The sequence below is a fragment of the Mytilus californianus genome, unplaced genomic scaffold, assembly GCF_021869535.1.
Source record: "Mytilus californianus isolate M0D057914Y unplaced genomic scaffold, xbMytCali1.0.p SCAF_2, whole genome shotgun sequence".
Classification (NCBI taxonomy): Eukaryota; Metazoa; Mollusca; class Bivalvia; order Mytilida; family Mytilidae; genus Mytilus; species Mytilus californianus.
Window position 1 is genome coordinate 108,561,410 of NW_026262668.1, and position 25,912 is coordinate 108,587,321.

At 32.3% G+C, this 25,912-nt stretch overlaps 1 protein-coding gene across 3 annotated transcripts in view; it reads right to left on the bottom strand.

Annotated features, from left to right (window-relative positions):
• The window catches only part of LOC127730720 (golgin subfamily A member 4-like), a 61,045-nt gene that overhangs the window by 14,717 nt on the left and 20,416 nt on the right, over positions 1-25,912 (bottom strand). For all 3 annotated transcript variants that reach the window (XM_052239235.1, XM_052239236.1, XM_052239234.1), the window contains exons 8-17: positions 24,250-24,484; positions 21,666-21,844; positions 21,274-21,393; positions 20,056-20,235; positions 14,687-19,253; positions 14,003-14,133; positions 11,960-12,157; positions 9,800-9,847; positions 6,914-7,038; positions 341-488 (exon numbers count right to left, since the gene is read on the bottom strand). In XM_052239235.1, the coding sequence (XP_052095195.1) occupies positions 341-488; positions 6,914-7,038; positions 9,800-9,847; positions 11,960-12,157; positions 14,003-14,133; positions 14,687-19,253; positions 20,056-20,235; positions 21,274-21,393; positions 21,666-21,844; positions 24,250-24,484 (5,931 nt within the window). The remainder of the gene's footprint in view (positions 1-340; positions 489-6,913; positions 7,039-9,799; positions 9,848-11,959; positions 12,158-14,002; positions 14,134-14,686; positions 19,254-20,055; positions 20,236-21,273; positions 21,394-21,665; positions 21,845-24,249; positions 24,485-25,912) is intronic.

A 25,912-nucleotide genomic window follows, 5' to 3' on the forward strand; every position in this document is an offset into this window, starting at 1 on the left:
TATATCAACAAGGAATTAAACATGTTATCACCAGCTAACAAGCCATATTTATTGCTATTTAAACAAATAATCAAATATAGAACATCAATAACACAGGTTATCCTTCTCTATAAAGCTGTACCACTAGGGAATCAAACATGAAATGCCTGTTACACAAGCAATACTATACAAAGCCAAATAATAACTTGACTATTAAGCACAGCTTCTGTCATTTCAAAATACTGTTGATGGAGATGTGTACACTCTTTTTATACATTGATACCATATATTCAATTTTATACATGGTAAATATACAATTTTTTAACCATTCACAATGCTCATATTTGTAAAACATTTTTACCTCCAAATCTATATTGATCAATTCCATGTTCTGAGCATGTTCTGTCTGATCTTCAAAATGAACTCGTTTCTTTCTGAAGGGTGTGTCAATGAGTGGAGGCTGTAGAGAGTTCATCTCACTTCTACCTTGTAATTCTGCTATTTCTAGTCTACAATAGAATGGCTTTTAATGAGTACTAGAACATACTTGTGGTAATTACTAAAGAGTATTGGAGCGCCGACCCTAAGTCATTTTATCTCTGTCATAAAGAGAAACAAGAATTTGTCCATAGTATACGGATGCCCCACTCGCACTATCAATTTCTATGTTCAGTGGACCGTGAAATTGGGGTCAAAACTCTAATTTGGCATTAAAATTAGAAAGATCATATTATAGGGAACATGTGTACTAAGTTTCAAGTTGGTTGGACTTCAACTTCATCAAAAACTACCTTGACCAAAAACTTTAACCTGAAGCGGGACAGACGGACGAACAGATGAACGAATACACAGACTGAAAAACATAATGCCCCTCTACTATCGTACAATAACGCTTGTCCGATTGTCCGGTACCAGAGGAAAAAAAGGTCGGACAAGTAAAAGCTATATCAAGCTTGTCCGATGCGACCAGTAAAATTATTCTGCATAAAAACATGTAAAATAAATTTAATCCAACTTTGATGAACAAAGTAATTATAAACAAAAAACAAGAAAAGAAGATAAAAACAAGTATTAGTTTGACATGTTTACTTGTAATCGATAATTTAAAACTGGTTCTTTGTCAGGTACTTTTTAACAGGTAAAAGGCATACTATTATCGGAAACCAGTCCTACTGATCCGAATCAGCATGCGCTTTTTAGATAGATAACTTTATAAGACAGTTCGTCGTCGCCAGCTTGGAAACAATTCGGCTCCAAGTTTAATAGACAGTTTGGCACCGTAGGAGACATATTTAATAGACATGATAAATAGACAGTTTGGCAACGCAGGAGAAATTTCGGGACCAAGACAAATCAGTACCTCAAATCAGTACCTCGTTTTCCTACCTTGATTCTGTTGCTTTATAATAAATACCAAAAAAGAAATTATTTACCATGAAATTCACAAAATCATATGTAGAAAAAAAAACAATACTTGCAATACGGTACCCTATAGTTGTAAATTTCTGTGTCATTTGGTCTCTAGCAGAGAGTTGTCTCATTGGCAATCAAACCTCATTTTCTTTTTTTATTGATTGCATTTGAATAAACTTTTTTCAGCTTAAAAAAAAACAGGATACAAATCCAATGAGTGTACATTGACAGGCCTATCAGACGGTATTTAATGTGGCATTGATGAACAGTAGAACCTTAAAGTCCTGTGACATGGCTAGATTCAGTTGTTCTCGACTCATATTTTTGAAAAGTATATCAAAAGATATAAAACTAACTTCTGTTATATTGTTTAAATTCATTTTGTTCCTTGAATCAACTTAAAATGTAAAAAAGGTTATTATAAAGAATTTTTTTGGACAAGTTACAATTTCATTCGGACAAGTAAATTTTGGTATGTACTTGTCCTACTGGACAAGTTGAAAAAAAAGTTATTGTAGAGGCCTGAGGTGGGGCATAAAAATAACGGAACTTGTGTCAAAAGCGAAGTTAGAGTTGCCAATAAATTTAATCAATTGCCTGATAATCCCAATGTTAACAATCGTGAATATGACGGATGTTTTAAGGAAACTTGATACTCGTGTGATGAAATAAACACTTTGCCGCCATTTTTTTCCAACCAATAACCAAGGGAAATAATCCAATCATTAAAAATACAGGTAAACTTGGCCCATGGACAACTCAGACCACGGCAATACAAACCACACGACTCAAAATCATGTTGTAATAAATGGGGAATGTGTCCATGGGACACAGATGATGCCCCTGCTTGCATATCATATAAAGTTATAAAGGAACATAACTGAAGAACGGTAAAAGTGACACTACCCAAATTTGTACTTGATTTGAATTTTTTGGTAATAAGTATTGTGTATAAGTCTCATAACATTTGGTTGAGGCAAACTGAAGTAAGAGAACGGAAACGAAAAATTCATCAATTTTTATGTTTATAAAGGGGCATAACTCAAGAACCGTAAAAGTGACGCCACCCAATTTCGAACTTGATCTGTATTATGTGGTAATAAGCATTGTGTATAAGTTTCATAATATTTGGTTGAGGCAAACTAAAGTAAGAGAACAGAAACGAAAAATTCAGCAATTTTTCCATTTGTAAAGGGCCATAACTCTAGAACGGTTATAGTGACGCCACCAAAATTCAAACTTGATCTGTGTTTTGTGGTAATAAGCATTGTGTATAAGTTTCATAACATTTGGTTTAGGCAAACTAAAGTTAGAGAACGGGAACTAACTTTGGGATGTATGGACGGACGTATGTACAGACGGACATGGGTAAAACTTAATGCCCCCTCCGCTATGGCGGGGGCATAAAAAATAAAATGGAAATACCGACTTACCTACTCTATTCATTTTTATAATGTAACCTTAAACAGACCTGTATTTTTATTTGTCTTACATCTATACTACTAAAATAACGAGGTCCAATTTGTTAGCCAGCATGACGTAAAAAGACGAATCAAAGAATTCAACTTTATATATAACTAATATAGGACAATGGTGTTGTTTAAAAATAACACCATTCCAGGCCCTTTTGTTTTTCACCCAATAATTAACATGTTCCGGGCCGAATCCGATACCAATACCAATAGAATATGTCACATGGAGTTTCCGGTTGAATATACCTTCTGTAAACCCCACCTTTATCAGGAGAACCTGGAATTCTTTCAGTAGTTGTTTCATATCTATGTTACACTATAGTACACTATTTAACAAGTCTGTTATCTTCTACCTAAATACCACTATTAATTTTGGTTAATTAGTTAAAAATTAAATTTAGTTTATAGTAAGTTTATTGTAGTAAGAAAACCAGGACGGGTTCAAACAGAAAGATTTTGAGAGCAGAGAAAACTGTGCACCTTATAATCAGCATGACTTTATCAGATTACAATAAGAAAACTAAAACTCCAGACTAAAAATTAGGCATAGGTACTTTAATTAATTCAGTCACGGACCCACGATGTCGCTGGTGTGTTCTACTTTCATATAAAAATCCAGAGATATCTTTTTCTAGTAAACAATTCTAGTTGTTGTCTCAAATGTATGTTAAGAACAAGTTCTAGTTGTTGTCTCAAATGTATGTTAAGAACAAGTGAACACCTTTCTATCTGTATGTTTTTTTTAATAGTAAAATGCAAACAACTTTGATAACTTTACCTAAGTATACCCGTGTTACCAGTACACCAAACAACTTTGATAACTTTACCTAAGTATACCTGTGTAACCAGTACACCAAACAACTTTGATAACTTTACCTAAGTATACCCGTGTTACCAGTACACCAAACAACTTTGATAACTTTACCTAAGTATACCCGTGTTACCAGTACACTAAACAACTTAGATAACTTGACCTAACTAAGTATACCCCTGTTATCAGTACACCAGACAACTTTGATAACTTTACCTAAGTATACCCCATTTACCAGTACACAAACAATTTTGATAACTTTAAAAAATAAAATTTACTCTGGTTACAACAGACAATGATAATTTTAACCAAGTTTACCACAACTAACTACACTAGATAAGATCTTGATTTCAACAACTAATATTATTTCGAAATAGCTCCTACAATTAATTAGTTGCATGAAAATAAGGACTTGGTATAGCAAACTCTTACAAAAACATGCACTTTTACTATTCTGGAGTGAAAGTGAAGGGTCTGTAAAAGAGAGGCGAAAGCAAGTCTTCCAAAACGGTCAAATTTGCCGGACAAATCTAATCAAAGCATCGTTGATGTTGTGATCCAGCCATATTCATAGCTAGTCTCATATTCTTTCTCTTTTCATTTCCAATCGTACTGTAAAATTTCTGTTATTGTCCAAAGGTAGGGAATTTCGCAATATTGATGCAAATATAGATATATATACTGATCTTTCAATATTAGACTCTGTCAGACAAGAATGGAAAGGAAAATCGTCAAACAAGTAATATATTTTTTGATATGCCATTAATAATGACAGGTTTAATAATTTCCAGAAAGAGGCCTTATAAATGCACATTCTCAACAACAAAAATAAAAAAAAATAATAACTATTCTTTATCTAAATTTGTGTTCATTCTTCATTAAGAAAAAAATACATTTCCTGTATTCAAATCTGAATGTACATAATTCAAATACCTAATGCTGAGATATTTCCAATTACTGTTAAATAGCAATATAATGGGATATAAATGTAAAACAAACAAATAAATTTTATTGCAGAAAATGCTCAGGTAACATTATGCAATTTTGTTTAATATTTCAACCAAATTTCTGATAATTGTAGCTAATTAATTAGAACTTGATTATTGACTTATGTCAGATGATAATGGCACTGATTTTACAAGTAAAATAAAATTTGCTTGCATTTTTTATACATATTTTTTTTCATTTTAAGTATTTTCTTTGAAAAAAAACCCACATCAGATTAATCATTCAGCTAGCTAGCAAAATTAACAGAATATTTTAATGTAGTGTAGATCAAAATAAATAATACATTTGTATATTTACTATTGAGGTCAAGAATGTGTGTATTCAGTTAGGTTTGTAATAAATTGTGTCTATTTAATTATGTAACAGGTCATGAGATATTAACTGTCTTGAATTAAGCCTGGGGTTGTTTCTAATTAATACTTATTTGAAAATCATGATAGTTAACAAGAAATGATTGTAACAGGATGCTGTTACGAAGTCTCCCAAATGAAGCTCCCATAATTCGTAATTCCCAGGGTCGCCTGACATTAGGCAAAGTCCAGTGAAAATTGGTTTGGTCAAGTAAAGTTATATGCATTAATGATGCCTGGGGACTAACCCTGTATATCATTCAAATCATCTTGGCCTGACAAACCAGAATATGTATGGTTTAGGGGTGGGGATTTCAACCATTTACAAGATACTAGAACATTGGGGGTGGGTGGAACCCCTGGGGACTGACCCTATACGTCATTCAAATGTTCGAGACATGACGAACAGGAATATATGTGGTATAGGGGTGGGGATCTCGACCATTTACAAGATATTAGAACTTTCTCAAATGGCAGGGGTCGGGATGACCCCTGGGGACTAACCCTGTATATCATTCAAACCATCTTTGCATGACAAACCAGAATATATATGGTTTAGGGGTGGGGATCTTGACCACTTACAAGATATTAGAACTTTCTTAAATGGCAGGGGGTGGGGGTGACCCTTAGGGACTAACCCTGTATTTCATTTGATGTGCTTTATCATGACAAACCAGAATATATATGGTTTAGGGGTGGGGATCTCGACCATTTACCAGATATTAGAACTTTCTCAAATGGCAGGGGGTCATAAACTGACAATGCCATGACTAAAAAAGAAAAAGACAAACAACAGAACACAAAACACAACATAGAAAACTAAAGACTGAGCAACACGAACCCCATCAAAAACTTGGGGCGATCTCAGGTGCTCCTTAAGGGTAAGCAGATCCTGCTCCACATGTAGCACCCGTCGTGTTGCTCATGATAGTACAAACCCTGTAATAAGTCTAATTTGGTAGGTCACATTGGGGGAAAGGGGGACAGGATTGTAGTAACTATAATTGGAACATATCCCCTATCATCTGTGAAACAGATATTCCATAACGGTCAACCAACTTGTCCGTAAAATTTACAAAGGGATGACTTCAACTTCACCACTTGAAACTATTGGTTTAATAGCTTCCTTGTGAGCAGCAACCCTCTATCAAGGAAATCATGATAGGAAATACAAGCCCTGGAATATCATATCAACTGGGAGATATATACTCCGTATGCAGGTGCTGCTGGAATGTTGCTACATAGAAATGGAAAGTTCACAATTGGGAAGCTGAAATCATCCCTTTTGTCATAAAGTTTTTTCAACCAGCCCTCATTGTCAATTTCTAGATGTAAGTCAAGATATGAGGCAGAATTAACTGTATCTGTTGTATCCTTTATCTCAAGTTCCATGGGATTGATGCGTTTAATATACTGTAAATTCAGAAATTGTTGCGTGCATTAATTATTACGATTTTGTCATTTAAGACTAAAATGCGATTTTAGATTTTTGCGATATTGAGAAAAATCCTGTTTAATTCATAAAAGAAATTTCAAAATGCGAGTTTAAATTATTGCAATTATAACCTTGTCGCATTTTTCGCAATAATAAAAACATCGCAATAATTTCCGAATTTACAGTACATGTTACCAAATTTTGAGTTATTTAGTGAGAACACATCATCTATATAGCGGAAATTGGAACTCCAGTTTAATGGTTACAGGATTACAAGGTAAGAATTTGAGATCTGTTTTTAAGATTTTTTAAGATCAGAAAAATTGTGTAGTTAACAATGAGCTCCTTTTTCATCAAGTGGTTTCTAAGATATCTGTTTTGATTCAAATTATAATATTCTGACACAGCCTATAAGTGTGTTTTGTTGAGTAGAAACTTAGCTCACCTATGTTGTTCCTTTATTTCATCCAATTTCCTGGTGAGTAAGACAACCTGTTGCTGTAACTGGGTTATGTTAGTTGAACCTGGTTGTAAAGCACTAATAGCTAACTGGTTGTGATGTAGTAATTCCTAAAATATAGATCCAAAATTAAAACATTGTTAATGAGCATGACAGGCCTAATCCTCATTTTGGTCATTTACTATTAAAGGTGTTTATAATCAAGTTCTAACAAATGAAAAGATTTCACCATTTGTGACATACCTGATTTTTGTGGGCCACATCCAGGAATTTAAGAGCTCACACAAGATTTTTCAATACCGGCACAGGTCATTAAATAACCTGGGATTTCAAATGACCCGTTTTTACCTGTATTCTAGTGCCATGAGACTTCCAATGTCTAAAATGCTAGATTTCCCTCTGATAAACAGCAAATTCAACATTCTTCCTGGACAGTAATTTCTATGTTTGCTTTCAATTGATTGATTTACAGCTATCAAAACATAATTTTGAAACTCCTTTGATTGAAAGTAACATCAATTCGGTAATTTTCTTGTTAATTGTACCCCAGAAAAGTCAATATAAAATTAAGAAGATGTGGTGTAATTACCAATGAGACATCTCTCCACCAGAGACCAAATGACATAGAAGTTAACAACTATAGGTCACCTTCCGGCTTTCAACAATGAGCAAAACCCATACCTCAAAGTAAGCTAAAAAGGCCCCAAAAGACAAAATGTAAAGCAATTGAAACCAGAAACTATCAGCGTGATTTATGTACAAAACAAAAAAAAAACAAAACAAAAAAAAACAAATATGATATACAGCAACAAATGACAACCACTGAATTACAGGCTCCTGACTTGGGACAAGCACATACAAAATGTGGTGGGGTTCAACATGCTGGCTGGCGCCAAACCCTCAAGCATGTTTACATTATTTACCATCTTAAAATACCCCCAAAAAAATCAACTTTTGCTAAACTTAGACCAAAGTCATAGTAGCATATCAACTAGTTAAGTGTGATCTATTTTCAAATGTATGCTGCCTACAAAAAAAATATGTTAAAAGACCATAAAGCATTTGACAAAAGACAAATAAACTTAAAAATAAAGTTTTAACAAAGCAAGTAAAAGTAAGCTTTGGATGAACTTATTTAACCTCACATTCAATGAATGTGATAGTCTACACTGCTCTGAATCCCACTAATGTCAAAATGCACATTATGAAGTCAAATTTAATGAAGTTCAATGAAACTTGAAATGTCAGTCAAATTGTCCTTTTTTTGTCTGGTTACCTACTCATTAAATGAACAAGTTTGCAAGTTTATATGGTTCAACTTCATGCCTTTTAGCACTAACTCTAATGCAAATTTCAGTCAGTGAAGCATGAAAATAAGGTCAAATTTTACCTTTTTCTTACATAGCATCTTCATGCAAGCTTAATGGGACTACATGATATAGTATTATCTTTTCCATAAGTCAGCAAATAATCCTCTTACTAAAAGCTTTTGAGATATAGGACCAGACATAAGCATGCAACTGATGTGGACATCAAAGTATTTTAGATTGACTGATTATTGTTTCCTTAACATCCAGTGGCAACTTAAGTACTCTAGAAGTTGTCCTCAAATTCATTAGGAGCCTTGGTTCCTTGTTGGTCTAAGTAGTTCATGTACAGTGATCACTAGACTGTCAACTCTGAGATTGTGAGTTCCAACCCCTCCCACGGCAAGGTGTGTACAACTTCAATCTTAATTGACAAGGATTACCAGGTTTTCTGTCAAAGGCGGTTGTTCTCTCTGGGTACTCCTTGCTTCTTCCACTAATAAAATCTGGTAGTTATAATATAGACAAGGGCACTGAAAGTGGTGTTAAACTTAAAACACCAACAAACTAATTCATATAGGCAAACTAAAAATAATGCATAGGTTTGCTAACAAGGTAAATATATAAATTATTGTAAGAATGAAGAGAGAAAATGTAATTAACTGCTCTTAATAGAAAAAAATAGAATGAAAATTATCTAACAATTTGATATATCAAGCAAGTAAAAAAGATGAATGGAATCTGATTCATGCATGTCACTGCATATGACCACTCCTACAATTTTACAAATTACAACTGCCACAAAAATATAGGAAGGATTTAAAGGATGTTTTTATTTTTCAGTTTTGTTAAATTTCACTAACTTTGCTAGAAATTTTTAAAGAAATCTAAAAAAATGTTAAAATAAAGTATGAAAATAAAGAAAATTAGAGACTTAAAGCTCCTACATCCATTGCATAATCTCTGTGCATAACTGAACTTATTAATACTATCTTAAAGTTTGGCAGAATGATATATTGAACTTTTCACTGATTTATCCCACATTCTATTTTCAGTAATGGTGGTCATGTGTGTTTTAATGGTAGGTTTATCAGATGAAATTGTGAAATTATACATTCTTAAAGGATGTTTGTTGCTTAGTTTGGTTCCAATTTTGTCAGTGGTATAAAATATAATTTTTGGAAAAGTTGAGGACAAACACCAAGAGATGGAAATGCCTCATACTGACCATAATAGCCAGTTAAGTTAAAAATCCAGTAGAAGGGAAGTGACATTTAAAAATTAATTCTATGTGGACTATACAGTGACTAAAAACATTCTAAACAGAAAACACTGGGATGTGAATCATGCATGTCTTTTAATATAGATATCAAAACATTTTATTTTTAGATAAATGAGAAATTTTAAAATTTGTCAACATATATTACAATAATTTAGAACTGTATAAATTATGCTATTCAAAACCAGAAACAAAGCTGAAATTTGTGTGATGCCATTCTCTAAATCTAAAAGATGAGTTTAAAAGAATTAGTAAAAAAGAAACAAAAGTTGTGAAATAAAATACCTGTGGTTCTATAATGGAGGAATCGGTAGCTCGCTGTACAACATCATACTAAACAAAAAAACAACATGTATATAAACATAAAACCTACATAACCTGCATTTACATATTTGTCTCGTTGTCTTATTAACAAAATCAAATCTCAACATTTTAGTTTTTGACTTCCATACATCCGAGATAATTTAATATTTTGTAATACAATTTTATCTACATGGGATAAACTACAGAAAAATCTGTCTTCCGTGACTATCCAACGGAAACTAAAAAAGTTCACTATAGAAAGGTGGACTTAATATAAATGTTCAGTCTACAGTATGACATTTAATATTGAATATAAAAAAAAACAGATGATTCCAACTCATGAATATGAACTATTATAACTATAACCATTAAAGGGGCATTAGCTACAATTTAGTCAAAAAATTTAATATGAAATTTTTTATTCAAACATTTATAAAAGTGAAACAAGGGAGCCACTTTGTTGACTGAATCAGCCCACAAAAAATATCAAAAACATTTTTTAATTTATGACAAAAACATAAAACAGTCTATATTTATTATTACATCCGATCATATGACCATCAGCAGTTTTCCAAGGTCATCTCTATGGTTTATTAGATGGCATCTTGTCTTAAATACTGATACATTATACAAGAGTCCAAGCATTGTTAGTTGTTCCTTTTGGACTTTCTCCATTTTGATATACGTTTTAGTATGTAATAAATCACATATGGAAGTTTAAGTCAGCTTGTTCCCCTTTAAGGTAGTTGGGGTGTCTACATGTTCAACGATAGATTTTTCTTAAACTTCTGTAACAGACTTTTTGTACTTTCAAAATTCAATATAAAAACTGGAGGTCTGGGACCTTGTTTTTTTGTTAAAATACATTGAAATTAACAAAATCACAGTTATTTGGGTTATATATGGGAAACTTAATTTGTCCTTATTGCAGAAACATTAAACAATAGAATTATTTAAATTCAAGGGTAGAAATGCTTTTCATAAATACTTCTGAAATATCAAATAAAATTAGGGGGTCACAGGCCTTATTTTCTTGAAAAATACAAATAACACAAATTGCTCCATCAAATTCAGTATAATTATCTGCCCTTGATTTTAAAAGGATTTTTTCTGAAACTCTTAAATACACCTAACGACACTTAATATTTTGATAGTTTAATCTTTTAATTTCAAGTGTTAGATGTTTCTATTGTATTTGAATGATACCTGGTAAAATATTTTTAAACCAAAAGAGTATTTTTGCAACATGCCCAGAAGGGATGCTCAGAAAAAGACACCCAATCTAACTTAAGGCTAAAAATTTTGGTTATAATGTAAAGATGGTATGGATCTGTTTTTAAAAGATTAAAGAAAAACAAAAAAAGACATTTTTGAATAAATATATATGCAATGGTGTGACTAGTTTTCAGTATTTTATCTTTACTAAGTAAGGCCATTTATGAGCCTGTAGAAATAATTGTTTATTTATCAATTTCGTTTGACAAAAACATATCTCCTCCTGTTTGCTTCTGTCTATTAAAGTTATATTGGACAACAACTGTAAATAATCATTTGATCTACACCATACATCTTAAGAAACAATTCAATGCAAACTGTAAGGTAAATCCCTCATATATAGAAAGAAAGTCCGTAGTTTTTAAATTTATTTACAAAATTTTTCATGATTTTTCAATTAATTTTTTTTACATAAACCTTAATTTCTATTTGAGTAAAAGTGGTGATCTTGATTGATCAGCAAGTGTATAATTTTACGACTGTACAGCAATAAACATAGGCCTGATGGTTTCAGATAAAAAGATTTTGTTAAAACAAACAGCTGATGATTCAAAGCATCACAAATTAGTTGCAGTAAATAGTCATTTGTGATTAAAGAAAGAAGTGCTCTGAAATCAGTTTTACATCAGTTATTATCTTGTGTGCAAATACAAAAAGCTATTCCTTAATATATGAATCCAGTCTTTGTTAAAGTAATTCAAATCCACATCAAGTAAAATGAAAACAGCAAAACTAACATATCCCTTTCATACATGGTGTTCTAGTATTAATCAATGTGTGTATGTCCACAACATGTATGTAGAGTCATTGAGACAAACTCCTTTATAAATGACCTGTGTACCCACCTTCTGTCAATCTAATTCTTACCTGTCTCTCCTTATTCCATTCCTGTGTAAGAGCACTCACTTCCTGTTTTTGCATAACTTCTTTCTGAATCATGGATTCTCCATGTGACTTTTTTAATTTCTCCTGTAAGTCCCAAATCTCTACCTGATGTTGCTGCTTTAAGCTTGTGATATCTTGTTGTAACTCTGAAACTTGGGTTGATATTTCTAAGTCTTTGTCCTACAGTATAAATTTTTTTTAAGATAGATAGTAAAATCAATGACTCTAATCAAAATGTTTGTGAGTACTAAAGGGTGAAGATTGCATTTTATTAAGCATTGGAAACAATAGTATGAATTGGGAGTCCATAATTGTAGTTGATTCATCTACATTTATGGACAAAGGAAGATAAGTTTAATTCTAAATATCACTTTCTCAATGACATGTGGAACAGATACTATATTTATGCACCATTGATGTAATTTTCTTGAAAAGTATTGTTATACACATTTTGGCTTTATCAAAATGAAAAGGCTTCATTTCTACCAAGTGGGATATCCAGTGAACGAAAACAAAAGAAAATTCACTCTTCTTATGATAGAGTCGAGAAAGTGAAATAATAAAACAATACCGGTGACGATACTGATCAAAAGTTATTTCTAAATAATAATTGTGTATTTTAAAGAAATTATTTGTTAAACTGTGTTACTAGAAATATACATACAAATACACGATGTTTTATGTTCAGTATTTATCGAGATAATTGCTTCAGAAGCTTGTGAAACTGAAATTTAAAAACTGCCAATCTTTGCTGCAAATTGATAAAAAAAATTGGAAAAAATGATGTACATACAAAATCAAAAGATCTTTCAGGTCACCAATTTTCTGAGTGTTCCAAAAAGTCCTTAGCATGTTACAATTTCCCAAAGTATGCCTATTTTTTCACACCTAAGTTATTGAACAAACTGGTCTGCTCTTGTTACATGTACATTCAATAGAAAATTATTGTCTTTTTGTGAATATAAACATTTACAAGTCTGTCTGTGCAGGTTAAAAAATTAAAGATAACTATTTTTATAAAGTATGTATCTTTGTACTATTTTGTATATTATTTTAAGAAAAGGTCGTCTCGAGTTTTGTACAAGTATTTGCGGTCTTCTCGATCTATTCACATTCAATGTTTACATCGAGATAAGGTCTGTTTGATTTTGCTTAGTAATTTAATTTCAAAAGTGCCAATCTTTGCTGCCTACCAATCGATTCCTTTGGAATTTTTTCCCCGACTTTCTCTGATCTATTTGTTTATATATACGAATAATTAGCATGTTCCAGAGAGGTGTACAGACAGTAAAAAAATTAATTGAAGTTGGTACTTGAGGAATTTATTCCCATAGCAACATTTTAAACCAATTTTACACCAAGCTTCTATGGCCTGCTGTACTCGTCATTTGCTACTTAAGGAGGAAAATGATAACATTGAGTGGAAGTTTTGTTTTTATTTCAATTTATTTCAATTTTTACTATTTACCAGAACGTTTTTCCGTGAATCCATAATTGATAGCGTCCTTGCTAAAATGGGACAAACATTGAGAAGATCTAGTTTTCAGTGTTTACAGGGGAGGTAATATTTTGTCACTAGATTTCCCACTGTACCCTTTCCAATAGGTTCTTTTCTATGGAAAATGTGTTATAAATTTTTGCAGTCATTTCAAATTTCAGATATTTTAACCAAAAACCTTGACAAAATTGAATGTATAAGAAAACTACATTGAACAATATAACAAGCTACTTCTTTCCTTGTCCTATTTTTCCACAATTTGTTTTGTATTAGTTTTGACAGTCTAAAATCTGCTTATTATGATGAAGGAATTTTCATTTGTAGTGACACCATAGATTTGTGAGAATGACAAAAAATCAATAACATGGAATAGAAACCCCAAAATTATTTGGATAAAAAGTAAACAATGACACTATGTAAGAAATCATCTGTGACAATTTCAATAAAATCTCTGTCAGACTCATAAAAGCTGACAACATAACATTTTTTGCAGAATTTTTCAGTAAAAATATTACTGTTTGTCCTACCATTAATCGTCCCTCCCATTCTTCATTCATTTTATCATACGCCTCATCTTTCTCCTGTAATTCTTTGTGTAGGTCTGTTACTGTCTGGTTATGGTCTTGTAAAAGGCGGTTTTCTCCTCTCTGAGATTTATCTGAAAATAAAAACACATAAATTTTTTGACAGACATTTATTTAACCGATCGAACTTTTTGTTTTGTTTTGTTTATTTTTATGATATATGTTTCAGGATATTTAAGCTTTATATAGATTATAGTTAATCAAGCTGTAATTAATTTCATCATCATGTCTGTTTTGTTTTTGTAAATGTTTGAAAAAAAAAAAATCATACTTGAATTTTTTCAAATTATACTGTCTAAGTCGTAGATGTTTTTTTAGGCAAAGATACACAACTAGGCAGTATGTCAGATTTTAAAGAAAGGTTGAACACATTTCGACCTCACGAACTATAGTAAGACAAAAGTAGTGTTCCATTTTTATTTCCATTTTGAAATATATAATGTCTTCCTAGAATTAAATGGGTAATTTGCTTATTTCAATGAAATCCTAGACTGAACTTTATGGAGATAAATGGTATCATGCTTACACTATGATAATAAACATAAAAGAATGAATCTGCGTTATAGGAAATTAGTGATGAAAATTGCTTTAATATAATACTTTCTATATGCCAATAGATAACCTTACCTAAAGCATTAGAGAATGTTTTCTCAAATTCTTTCTCTTTGCCTACCATTGTCTTGTTGAATTCCTTAACCAGTTCTTTGATCTTGCCGTTATGGTCATTCTCTGTATCCTGTAACAACTCCTCATAATGTTGCTTCATTTTCTCTAATTCTTCTTCCTGTTTCTTCACCAACGATTCACTATTTTCCTCTTTGTCTTGCTTAACATCACTGAGTTCTTTTTCTATTTTATTTTTTTCTGATTTTAATTGTTTTAAATCAGACTGATATGATTCTGACAATTTGGAAAGTTTGGATTCCAGTTCTAGAATCTGTTTGTTTAGTTCCTCTTTATCATGTGACAGTTCCTCTACCTTCTGCTGTAAGTTTTTCATTTCTTGTGAATTTGATTCAGATTTTTGTTTTTGTTCGGTAGCTATCATGTCTTTAGATTTTTGTTCGGAGTCTAACATCTGTTGGAGATGTGAATTTTCACTTTCGTGCTGTTTTAACAGTTTATCTCTCTCTGATGATGCTTCCTCTAACTGACATTGTAATGTCTGATACCTTTCCTCAAAGTCTGATATTTGTTTGGAATGTTGAGAGAGTAAAGATTCTTTCTCTACTTGCATTTGTTTTTTTACTTGCGAAATATAACTTTCTGCTTTTTTCTTATACTCTGACACTTTAGAAGTGCTATCCATGTCACATTTCTGGGTCAATTCCTCAATTTCTACTGAATACTTATGTTTTAACTCACATAATTCACTTTCAAATTTCCCTTTCAAGATTGATTCTAGTGACAACTTTTCATTCAATTCATCAATTTCAGCTTTAAACTTGGTTTCTAAAGTTTCTATTTCTAAAGATTTATCCCTACTGAAGCTTTGAGTAAATGCAGACAAGTTTTCTTGATATGATGTTTCTGCTTCTGTTTTTTCTGATAAAGCTTTGTTCAATTCACTTTCTAAGTTTTTCACTTTAATATTAGAATTGTCTAACTGCTCTTTAATGTTTTCATAATCCTTTATTTGCCCAACTGAAGAGTTCAATTTTTCTTGCATATTTTTAACTTCATTTTCTAAAGAATGGACATTTTGTTCTTCTTCACACAACAATTTCTGAAGTTCACTACATTGTTTTTCTCTTTCCAACACTTCCTTTTCTAAATTTGCTATCTTTAGGTGGCTATCTCCAACAGATTTTTGACAATTATCAGAAATTTCATTTAATTTAAGTTCAATGGCCTGGCAATTATTTTTCACTTCCTGTAATCTTGTCTCTTTTTCATTAAAATCACTTGTTAATTTTAGTATTGTATTTTCCTTCTCTGTAATTGTTTCCCCTTGTTCACGTAATTGTTTTTCCAAATCAACAATGGCCATTTGAGAAGACCCAGAATTTTCTTCTAATTGTAAAAGCTTGGTATTGGAATGTACAAGTTCAGCAGAAATTGAGTCTTTTTCCTCTTGTTCAGTACTTAATTTTTTTTCTAAATCACTAATTCTGATTTTAACTTTTTCTTCACGGTCACTAATGGTTTGAACAGAGACAATTTCAGAAGCAAGTCTTTCTTCCAATATAGTCACTTTAGATTTTAAAGCTGAGTTTTCTGTCTTAAATCTTTCCTGTTCTGAAGCAAATCTAGCATTTAATTCTTCCTTTTCAGCTTTTCCTTTCTCAGTAATGCCTACAGCTTGATTCTGAAGGTCCTGAATTTTTATTTTGACTTTCTGTTTCAATTCATTGTTCCTACTTTTCCACTGTTCATCAAGAGCGACAATCTCTGCTTTATGAACTTCTGCCTGCTCTAATAATTTCTGTTCACCTTCACGTACTTTTGACTGAAGAGAATTCTCTAGGTCTTCAGAAGTCATTCTTGCCTGTTTATCTATGTCTTCTAATTGTTTTTTTAGCATGCCTTTTTGTTCCTCAAAACCTTCAGTTTCTCTCTGTAGTTTAGAATTTAATTCTTCAATTTGAACTTCATAACTCTGCATACAATCAACTAATTTTGCTTCTGCTTCATTTACCTTGGTATTCAACTGTGTCAAATTTGACTGTAGTTCAACATCATTGGCTGACATTTCAGCCAAACGTTTTTCATACTCTTCCTTTACAACTTTTAATTCTTTGTTTTTCGCCTCCTTTAAATTTTCACTTTCAGATTTCATTTCCTCACACTTTGACTCAAGACCTTTTAACCTCTCGTCTTTTTCACTTAATGTTGAATTTAAGTTATCTATTTGTACCTGAAAACCATTGCACTGTATTTCTAACTCTTTTGCTATTGCATCCTTTTGAATAAGCTCTGACTCAATCTCCTTTACTTGTGACTCACATTCTGATTTTACCTTCTGACCATTATTATCTAATTCCTCCTCTAAGGATTTAATTCTATCGTCCTTATTTTGAGTTTGATCATTTAATGCATGCAACATTTCTTCCATTGATCTATTAGCCTCTTCTAACTGACTAATTCTCTCTGATGACTGAGAAATAATCTGATCTTTTTCTTGCTTTTCATGATCATGTTTTTCTGACACTGTAAACAAAGCAGTATTTAATTCTTCAATTTTAGCCTCTAAAATTTTACATTTTTCTAAATTTTCTGTATTTGTCTGATCTCTGTTTTGCAGTTCTTCATTGTGTTTTTTTAACACGTTCTCCATTTCATTTTCCAAAGTAAGTTTAGCATTACTCAGTTCATTTAATTTTTGATCCATTTCATCTTTGATATTCTTGACTTCATTTTCTTTATCCTCCGTCATTTTCTGCAGTTCATTATCTCCCCTAGCTTTTTCTTTATTCAGTTTTTCCTCCCACTCCTGAGTCAGAGAAGTAATCTCCGATTTATGATGGTCTGAAAGCTCACTAAATTGTCGCTCTTTCTGTTCATTCATTGTCTTCATCACATCTTGTGTGCCCATGTCTTTCTGAGTCAGTAACTCTGTTATGGCCTTTTCATGTTCCTGTTCCTTTTCAGCCATTTTTTCTTGGTAACGCTCCTTAATCTTATTCATATTATCTTTATACTGACTTTGTAATTCCTCAAACCTCACTTTGAATCCCTCTTCCATGTTTTTCAAATTTGTTTCTCCTTCACTAAGTTTCTCCTCTAGTTCTTTGATTCTGACATTAAACTTGTTTGTACTTTGTTCTCTCTCTATCTCAAAATCTTGTTTCATTTTTTCTTTCTCTTCACTCTCAGTTTGAACTTTAAGATTAGCTTGATCCAAATTTTCCTTGAATTCTTTTAACCTTGTTTTGGCTTCATTACGTAATCTGTCAAATTTTTCTTTCATTTTACTAATTTCTTCGTTTTTTTCTTTTATTTCAACTTCAAAAGTCTGAATTTGTGAATCACTTCCTGTAAGTACACTCTGACTGGCCTTTAATTCTTCACTTTTTTCTGCTAAAGCTTTCTCAATGTCACATATAATCACATCTTTCATTTCAAGGTCATGTGATAAAGCTGATATCTTATCTTCTAAGCTTGACTTCTCCTTTTTCAGATGTTCTTGACTTGTGTTAAATAAATCTTTTGTCTCATTCACCTTAACATTTAAATCTTCATTGACCTTCATACTTTCATTCAATGATGTTTCAAATGATCTAATTTTTTCTTCCAATGCCTGTTTCTCGCATTCAACCTTTGTCAGAATGCCATCTACTTCCTGCAACCTCATTGCTTTCGAATCAAGTTCTATAACTTTTGAATTAGCATCAACAAGTTGTGATGTTAAGTCCTCTATTTCTTTATCGCTTTTCTCAATCTGTAATGTCATTGTTTTAATACTTTCCTCTGATGAAGCAGATATTGCTGACATGGTATTGCTATGATCTTGTAAAATTTCCTCCACTTTGCGTTTCCATTCTATCTCACAAGCAACAGTTTCTTGTCGCATGGTGTCAATCTGTTTCACATGTTCATCTAGTTTCTCAGTCATGTATTTGTTTTCTGATTCTAACTGTCCACATTTACTTTCTAATGACTGAACTTGACCTTTTAGCAAATCTCTTTCCTCCTCACTTGAAACTTTGGCTGACTCAAATTGTTTTATTAAATTCTCAAGATCTTTTTGTAATTTTTCATTTTCTTCTGATTTGCTTTGAATACATTTCATTGTCTCTTCTTTTTCAGATTCAAAATTAGCTTTCATCTGTTCAATATTGCTCTCTTTCTCTGCTAAGGTTGACTTCAACTGATGTATGTTAGCACTAAGTTGTTCTGCCTGTTGGCTGCGTTCCTGTAACATCTGTTCCATATTGGATTTCAGTGACTTTATTTGTTCTTTATAATAAGATTCCAGATCAGAACTTGATCCCTGCATGGATTCCTCATGTTTCCTGGTAAGATCTTCTAGCTGAGCACTATGTTGTTCCATTATTTCCCGTATCTGATCCTGTGCAGCTCGTAAAGATTCATGTTTCATGTTTTCCACCTCCTCTTTATGCTTTGACTGAATATTTTGATACTCAGCTGTGAAATTTTCCTGTTGCTTCTTCAATTTTTGTTCAAATTCTACAATTGTAGCCTCATTTTGATCTTTCAAAGCTGATAAGGCACTCTCTAGCTCTGTTCTTTTCTGTAAATTGAAGAAAATTCTAAATATTTCAAAAATTCAAAGTCATATGAAACTTCAAATTTTAATAAAAAGTTGAATATGTTTTATATACTTGAATGGCTAAGTTATACTATTAAACAAGTGTAAGTAAACTTTCTTGTAAAAGAATATCCTTTATATTATCAAAATCTTCATAAATGTACTGCTATTGAATTATTGTCTTCCAGTACACTAATTCGCCAATATTTTCCCGTATGTAGTGAACTTTAATAAACATCTCATTAGAACTGGACAGCGCAAGTGCAAGGGGAAAATCGTGATGAAAGAATGTCAACAAACATATTTAGATTTAGAAAGTAAAATAGTAATAACTGATTCTTAAAGAACAAATTTTATATAACAATTCATTTAACAGCTGTTAAGGAAAAGTTTAATCAACAAATGGGTACTCATGCAAAATATAAAGAAAAATATCCTGGCTCTGTCAATTCACTTATTTGTCACATGCTCCATATGCTCTGAGTTGATTGATTATCAATGTCCTGACCCCGTAAACTTCAGCAACAAACTCGAAAGTTAATTAGCTTGCGATCAACAATCACTGAATGAAATATTATTGTTGATAATATGGTATAGATTCATAATAAATATAAAAAAGCGTAAAAGTATATATGCATGCTCTTTGGTCGGGTTGTTGTCTCTTTGACATATTCCCCATTTCCATTCTCAATTTTATGCATTGGTTCAACAATTTCGATAGCATTTAAATTACAAGAAACTTGTTTCATATGACTTTAACCACATTTATTTTTAAAATACTTACACTAGTCAATAATTTCACCTCCTCCTGTAACTGTTCTCTTAGTGTGCCCTGTTGTGACATGGCAGCCATTTTTTGAAGGTCACGTTCCTCGACTGCCAACTTCATTTCTTCATCTTTTTCTGATAATCTGTGATTTATTTCTTCCTCTAACTGACGAACAGCTATATCTTTCTCTTTTGTCTATTGAAAAGAAATTATTTGAAAGAAAATATATCATTACATGCAAGGTAAATGTATGTGAAAAATACAAACGATAAACAGTATACACCTCCTACATTTTCACTTTAAAGCCATCTATACGTCGCCATATAAATATCTCAAGTTATACACCATTAAAATCTTGTAAGTCTAGAACAACAAATCCAAAAAGCTACAAAATTAAACTAGAGTTTCATTTCCCCAAATTTTGTTTATTGAAAACCCCATTAGTAAAATTATATAGTTTTTGGGGACTTTTTTATCATCAAATTCACATCACTCAACAACAAAACTCAAAAGCTTAATTTTTTAATTGCCAACATTATGATTGAGAATCATAACAATCAATAAAAACAAACAAGATTGTATTTAAAAATAAAAATGGTGATGGATGAACATATAGTAATTACTGTACAACACTTATGGAATTTAGACGCCCTGAAGATGCAAATTAAAATATATCAAAGATCTTAAAATGGCAAAGGAGGGATATATGTTGCGCAAGACGAAAACCTCATGCCATGAAACAATGGGGAATATCAAAATATTAAAGAACAACACTTTTTGCTGTTCTTTGTACGGGTCTTTCTATGATGAGCTCAATCTCAAACCTTACAGTAACCAGGGTCAATATTGTAGGAGCTTTGATTTCCTAACTGTGATCATTTTCAGAAAATTGTAATAAAGACACTTTCTTAACTTTTATTCATGGTCATACATGTATATCTTTAATTGTGTGAGAACATTTTCTTTAGTCAAAATAATTGTGTAAAAGGGCAGAGCATTACATCCAAGCACAGAAACTGATATCCATTTGTATTACACAATTTTCTGGGTTAAGCAATCTTAAATATAAGCTTATAAAGCAAAGAATATCTCAAATCAATCTTCCTCAAATATTTATAAGCCTAGAAGTAATCACTTATGTCAATTGTCATATGAGACATCCACTACCTCACCCTTTCTTTCTCTTTCTGAGCAATTTATTTCTTCAACTTATTGATTACTACCTATACATACAAGGGTTTGTATGGCACTTGAATGTTGTTTCTCTAAGTCATGTATTTGTTTTTCCCAGAACTGATCTCTTTCCTCCACTGTTTTCTGAACTTCTCCTTCTACTTTCTTGTGTGTTTCTTCCTGTAATAATTACTAGAGACTTAAAATAAAAAGCAAAAAGTAGAAGAAATAAGTCAAAATACCAAACAATGTTTGCTATACTATACCATGCCAAATATGGGTTCTTTAGACCATTTTCTCTTTATATTTTAAAAGAAAAAAAACACTTGCAATTATTTCTCTTCTTATAAAAAATGCTCTACACAAAAGGCAGAATATTTTCCAGTTAATAGATACTTTTTCTTTTAATTTCTTTCTATCTACCTCTTGATTTGGTTATTTCTCTTTCATACCTGTAAGCATGTCACTGCAGCAGCCTTTGCCCTTGACAATTCCTGTATCAGGTTTTCTTTCTCCTCTTCAATGGTTTTTTCTGCTTGTTTTATTCTCTCTTCTGATTCAACTATCACCTGCTTCTTTTCATCTTTTAACCTCTTTATTATCTCCCTTGATTTCTCTAGTGTTTCCTGGCCTAAAATATCACAAGTATAGACAAATAATGTCTCTACATAAAAGATACAAGTACTAATTGAAAACATTAAAATAACATATCAATAAGGAATAGCTATATGAATTAAGATGTGCAAAAACCTATTGTATACTAATCTAGTTCAGGGGTAGAAATAAGAAAAGACCATTGACTTGCCCTCTGGGCAAGTCAATATATAGATTAATTTGCCTTCCTTTTTTTTAACTTCCTCTACAACTGCGTTCAGCGAAGCCTTACACGCCGACAAGCATAGCTCGTAGTGCTTACGGCCGGCGGTCTGTGGGCCGCTTAAGGACCACAGAAGCTCTGGGGTAAATGAAGCCAAATCCTGCATTCTAGTCCTCTCCTGGCATATAATTTCAGGTTTCCATAAACTAATTTTTTAAAACAAAAACTTTTACTTTTTCAAAAAAAAGAGAAAAAAAATTTCAGATGTACGTGTAGAAATTGACCCAGTTGTCAAATTTTCTTTCTACTTTCATTTTTATTTCAACCCAAAAGTCATTTCCAAAACGCGTTCTGATTAGATAGTTGTATCGACTTCCTTTTACGAATCGTAGTGGAAATCCCTGAGCAGGTGCAACTGAACATTCTAAAACGTCGTCGCTCATTGGCTTACACATAGGAATTGACCAATAGAATTATTTGGGGGAAACCACGATGTTTCCGATTTTCCAAGCATGCGCATATGAAACCAATTCAGAAAACAAAAATAGTAATACAATAATACACACACCTCGGAGAAATCAACGTCTGACATACACAAACACAATATTTCAACTTGCCCAGCAGACAACTATGTGATGGGTTTCACTTGCCCGCAGCAGATTTACTTGCATCCGGCAAGTGGGATAGCGCTTATTTTGAACCCTGTAGTTTGTTAAATTACATGTACATGACTGATATATTTTCCCTTTAAACCAATCTAAGACAATGGGAAAAAATAAATTAATTGGTTCTCCTGGCTTGCATTTATCCTAGTAAAAATAATAGAACTGAAAAATAAACAATTCACCAAAGTTTTATGCAAATTGGTTAAAGCGTTTTTGAGTTAATGTCCGACATGTTGATGACGGACGGACAGACGGACGGACAACGGTATACCATAATACGTCCCGTAAACTGGCGTATAAAAACTCTGCATTGTTCATGCATGTTGTTTGTCATTTAACATGTTAAGGTGCTCAAAAGGAGGGGATTTCAAAATCCTCTACTTTTAATGTTGAATTGTATTAAGTTTTACCTCTATTAAACTCCTATGGTTTGAGTTGTAAAAATAATTAACAAAATAGATCTCTTTGATGTTTTTCAAAGACTAAAATGTTTCTAACATTGATGCACCTAAAAAAATAATAATTTCTGTGGAAATAAGATACTGTATATCAGGTTTTTTTTAGTGTAGGCTTTTTTTCGCGATTTGATGACAAAATAGGTAGGTTAAATTTTCACTGTGTATAATATACGCTGAAAGGGAAAATGCACGCGAAAAAAATAACTGTATCATATTGTTAAATATGTTAACAACAAAAACTTGATTGACAGACAGGTAATCGACAAACAACTACAATGTATGAGTACTGCAAATTAAAATACACATAATTCAGAGAACTTTCAAGGAATATAAATTATGTACAATGTGGCATGCTAAAAATTGAAGGTTTTGATCATTTGTGTAATGATATAACAAATGTAAATATCTGTGTAAATGTGATTTATTTTTTATTTCATTTTTACATTATATGCAAAACTTTTTGGGTTATGACACCAATCAATAAATCATCTTTTAACATGTTATTGATTGCTGTGTTGCCAAAAGGTGTCACATATATGATTAGCTTATTTAATTATTATGAAAACAGATCTTAAGTATGCTTATTCTTATGATCTGTAGAACATCACAAAAGACTGAATTTGTATATAATGTTTTTTCACCTTTAGGGTGGAGAGATTTCAAATCAATTTCGTGTATTCTCGAAAATTAATAGTATAATGTATGAAACTTTCAAACAGCGATAAATCTTTGAATATGCACGGAACTTTTTAAAGTTTTTTTGGCTGCCGTGAAAAAGCGATAATTAAACATATGCGAAAAAAATCTGACATACTCACAGGAGAGGGCCAAATAATCTGCATGGAAAGGAGATGTGCCAATGCTTATACAGCTGCATACACCATATCATTGACTTACAATAAGTGGCTCCTCTTAAACTGACCTAATCATAAACTTTAACATGTAAGCTATGCAAAAGTTACAAAGTCAATAGACCATTACTGAACAAGCACAGCTAAACAATCCCCATGGAAATTAGATGTGCAAATGTTAAAATATTTGTATATCATTGACTTACCATTCATGCCATTATTTGGGTATACTGATATAAACTTACTGGACTTCTCTAGTCTATCCACTTTATCTGTGTTAGTTTTATTTTCTTCCTGGAGTAAGGCACACTGCTGTCTGATTTCCCTTAGTTCCTGATCCTTAAGTTCCATTTCTTCATGCACCTGTTTCTTGACCTCAGCAATGGCAACCTCTCTATCCACCTCCAGTTGTTCTATAACTTTCCGAGCTTCCTTCATCTGGTTCTGCAGTTTAATCATAGTGTCTGGTGCAGCAGATGTCTGCAAACAGCATAAAATATAAACACTGATTCAATTAAAATAAATGGACAATGTGTCTATGGGCCACAGATCCCTAAGGGGCATAACTCAAGAACAGTAAAAGTGACGCTACCCAATTTCAAATCTGATCTGTGTTTTGTGGTAATAAGTATTGTGTATAAGTTTCATAGCATTTGGTTGAGGCAAACTAAAGCAAGAGAACAGAAACGAAAAATACAGCAAATTTTTATGTGTATAAAGGGGCATAACTCATGAACAGTAAAAGTGACGCCACCCAATTACAAACTTGAGCTGTGTTTTGTGGAAATAAGCATTGTGTATAAGTTTTATAACATTTGGTTGAGGCAAACTTAAGTTAGAGAACAGAAACCAATTTTTGGGACGTACGGACGAACAGGATGGGACGGGACGGACAAGGGTAACACTTCATGCCCCCTCCGCTACAGCGGGGGAAATAAAAGTTACTAAAGCACTGTGGGTACATAGCCAAGATTCAATCTCTACCAATTTGTAGTCAAAACAAGAGTGCACACGCTGAAATGTCTTGCCTGCTTTACTGACCATTGATTTCATGCTGATAGTCCTAAATATAAAGTTTTACTACAAGTACCACTTAAACTTAACATGATCATAGAAAATTAGGTCAAAGTCAGATAAACTAAGCCAGAAATCCATGTACACCTTAAAATCATTCCATACACCAAAAATTTTTGACCTATTGCTTATAGTATACAAGAAACAGAACAAAACATGAAAACTTTATATTGAGCAAAGAACCATGAAAATAAGGTCAAGGTCAGATGACACCTGTCAGTTGGACATGTAAACCTTACAATCATTCCATACACCAAATATAGTAGACCTATTGCTTATAGTATCTGAGATATGGACTTGACCACCAAAACTTAACCTTGTTCACTGATCCATGAAATGAGGTCGAGGTCAAGTGACAACTGTCTGACAGGCATGAGGACCTTGCAAGGTACGCACATACCAAATATAGTTATCCTATTACTCATTAGAGAGAAATTAACATTACAAGAAATCTTAACTTTTTTTTCAAGTACTGAACCATGAAAATGAGGTCAAGGACAATGGATATATGACAGACGGAAACTTCATAACATAAGGCATCTATATACAAAGTATGAAGCATCAAGGTCTTCTACCTTCTGAAATATGAAGCTATAAAGTAGTTACTTAACGCTGCTGCCTGATCAGTATCCCTATGTCTTGCTTTCTGCAGCAGAAGTCGCAGGCTTGACAAAAACTTAGAGTCAACCAAGAAACTATGAATTTGAGGTCAAGGCCAGATGAACCCTGCACACTGGATATGTACACCTTAAATTCATTTCATAATCCATATTTAGCTGACTTGTTGCCGAAAGTGTCTGAGAAATAGATCTAATCAAGAAAACTTGCAGTTTA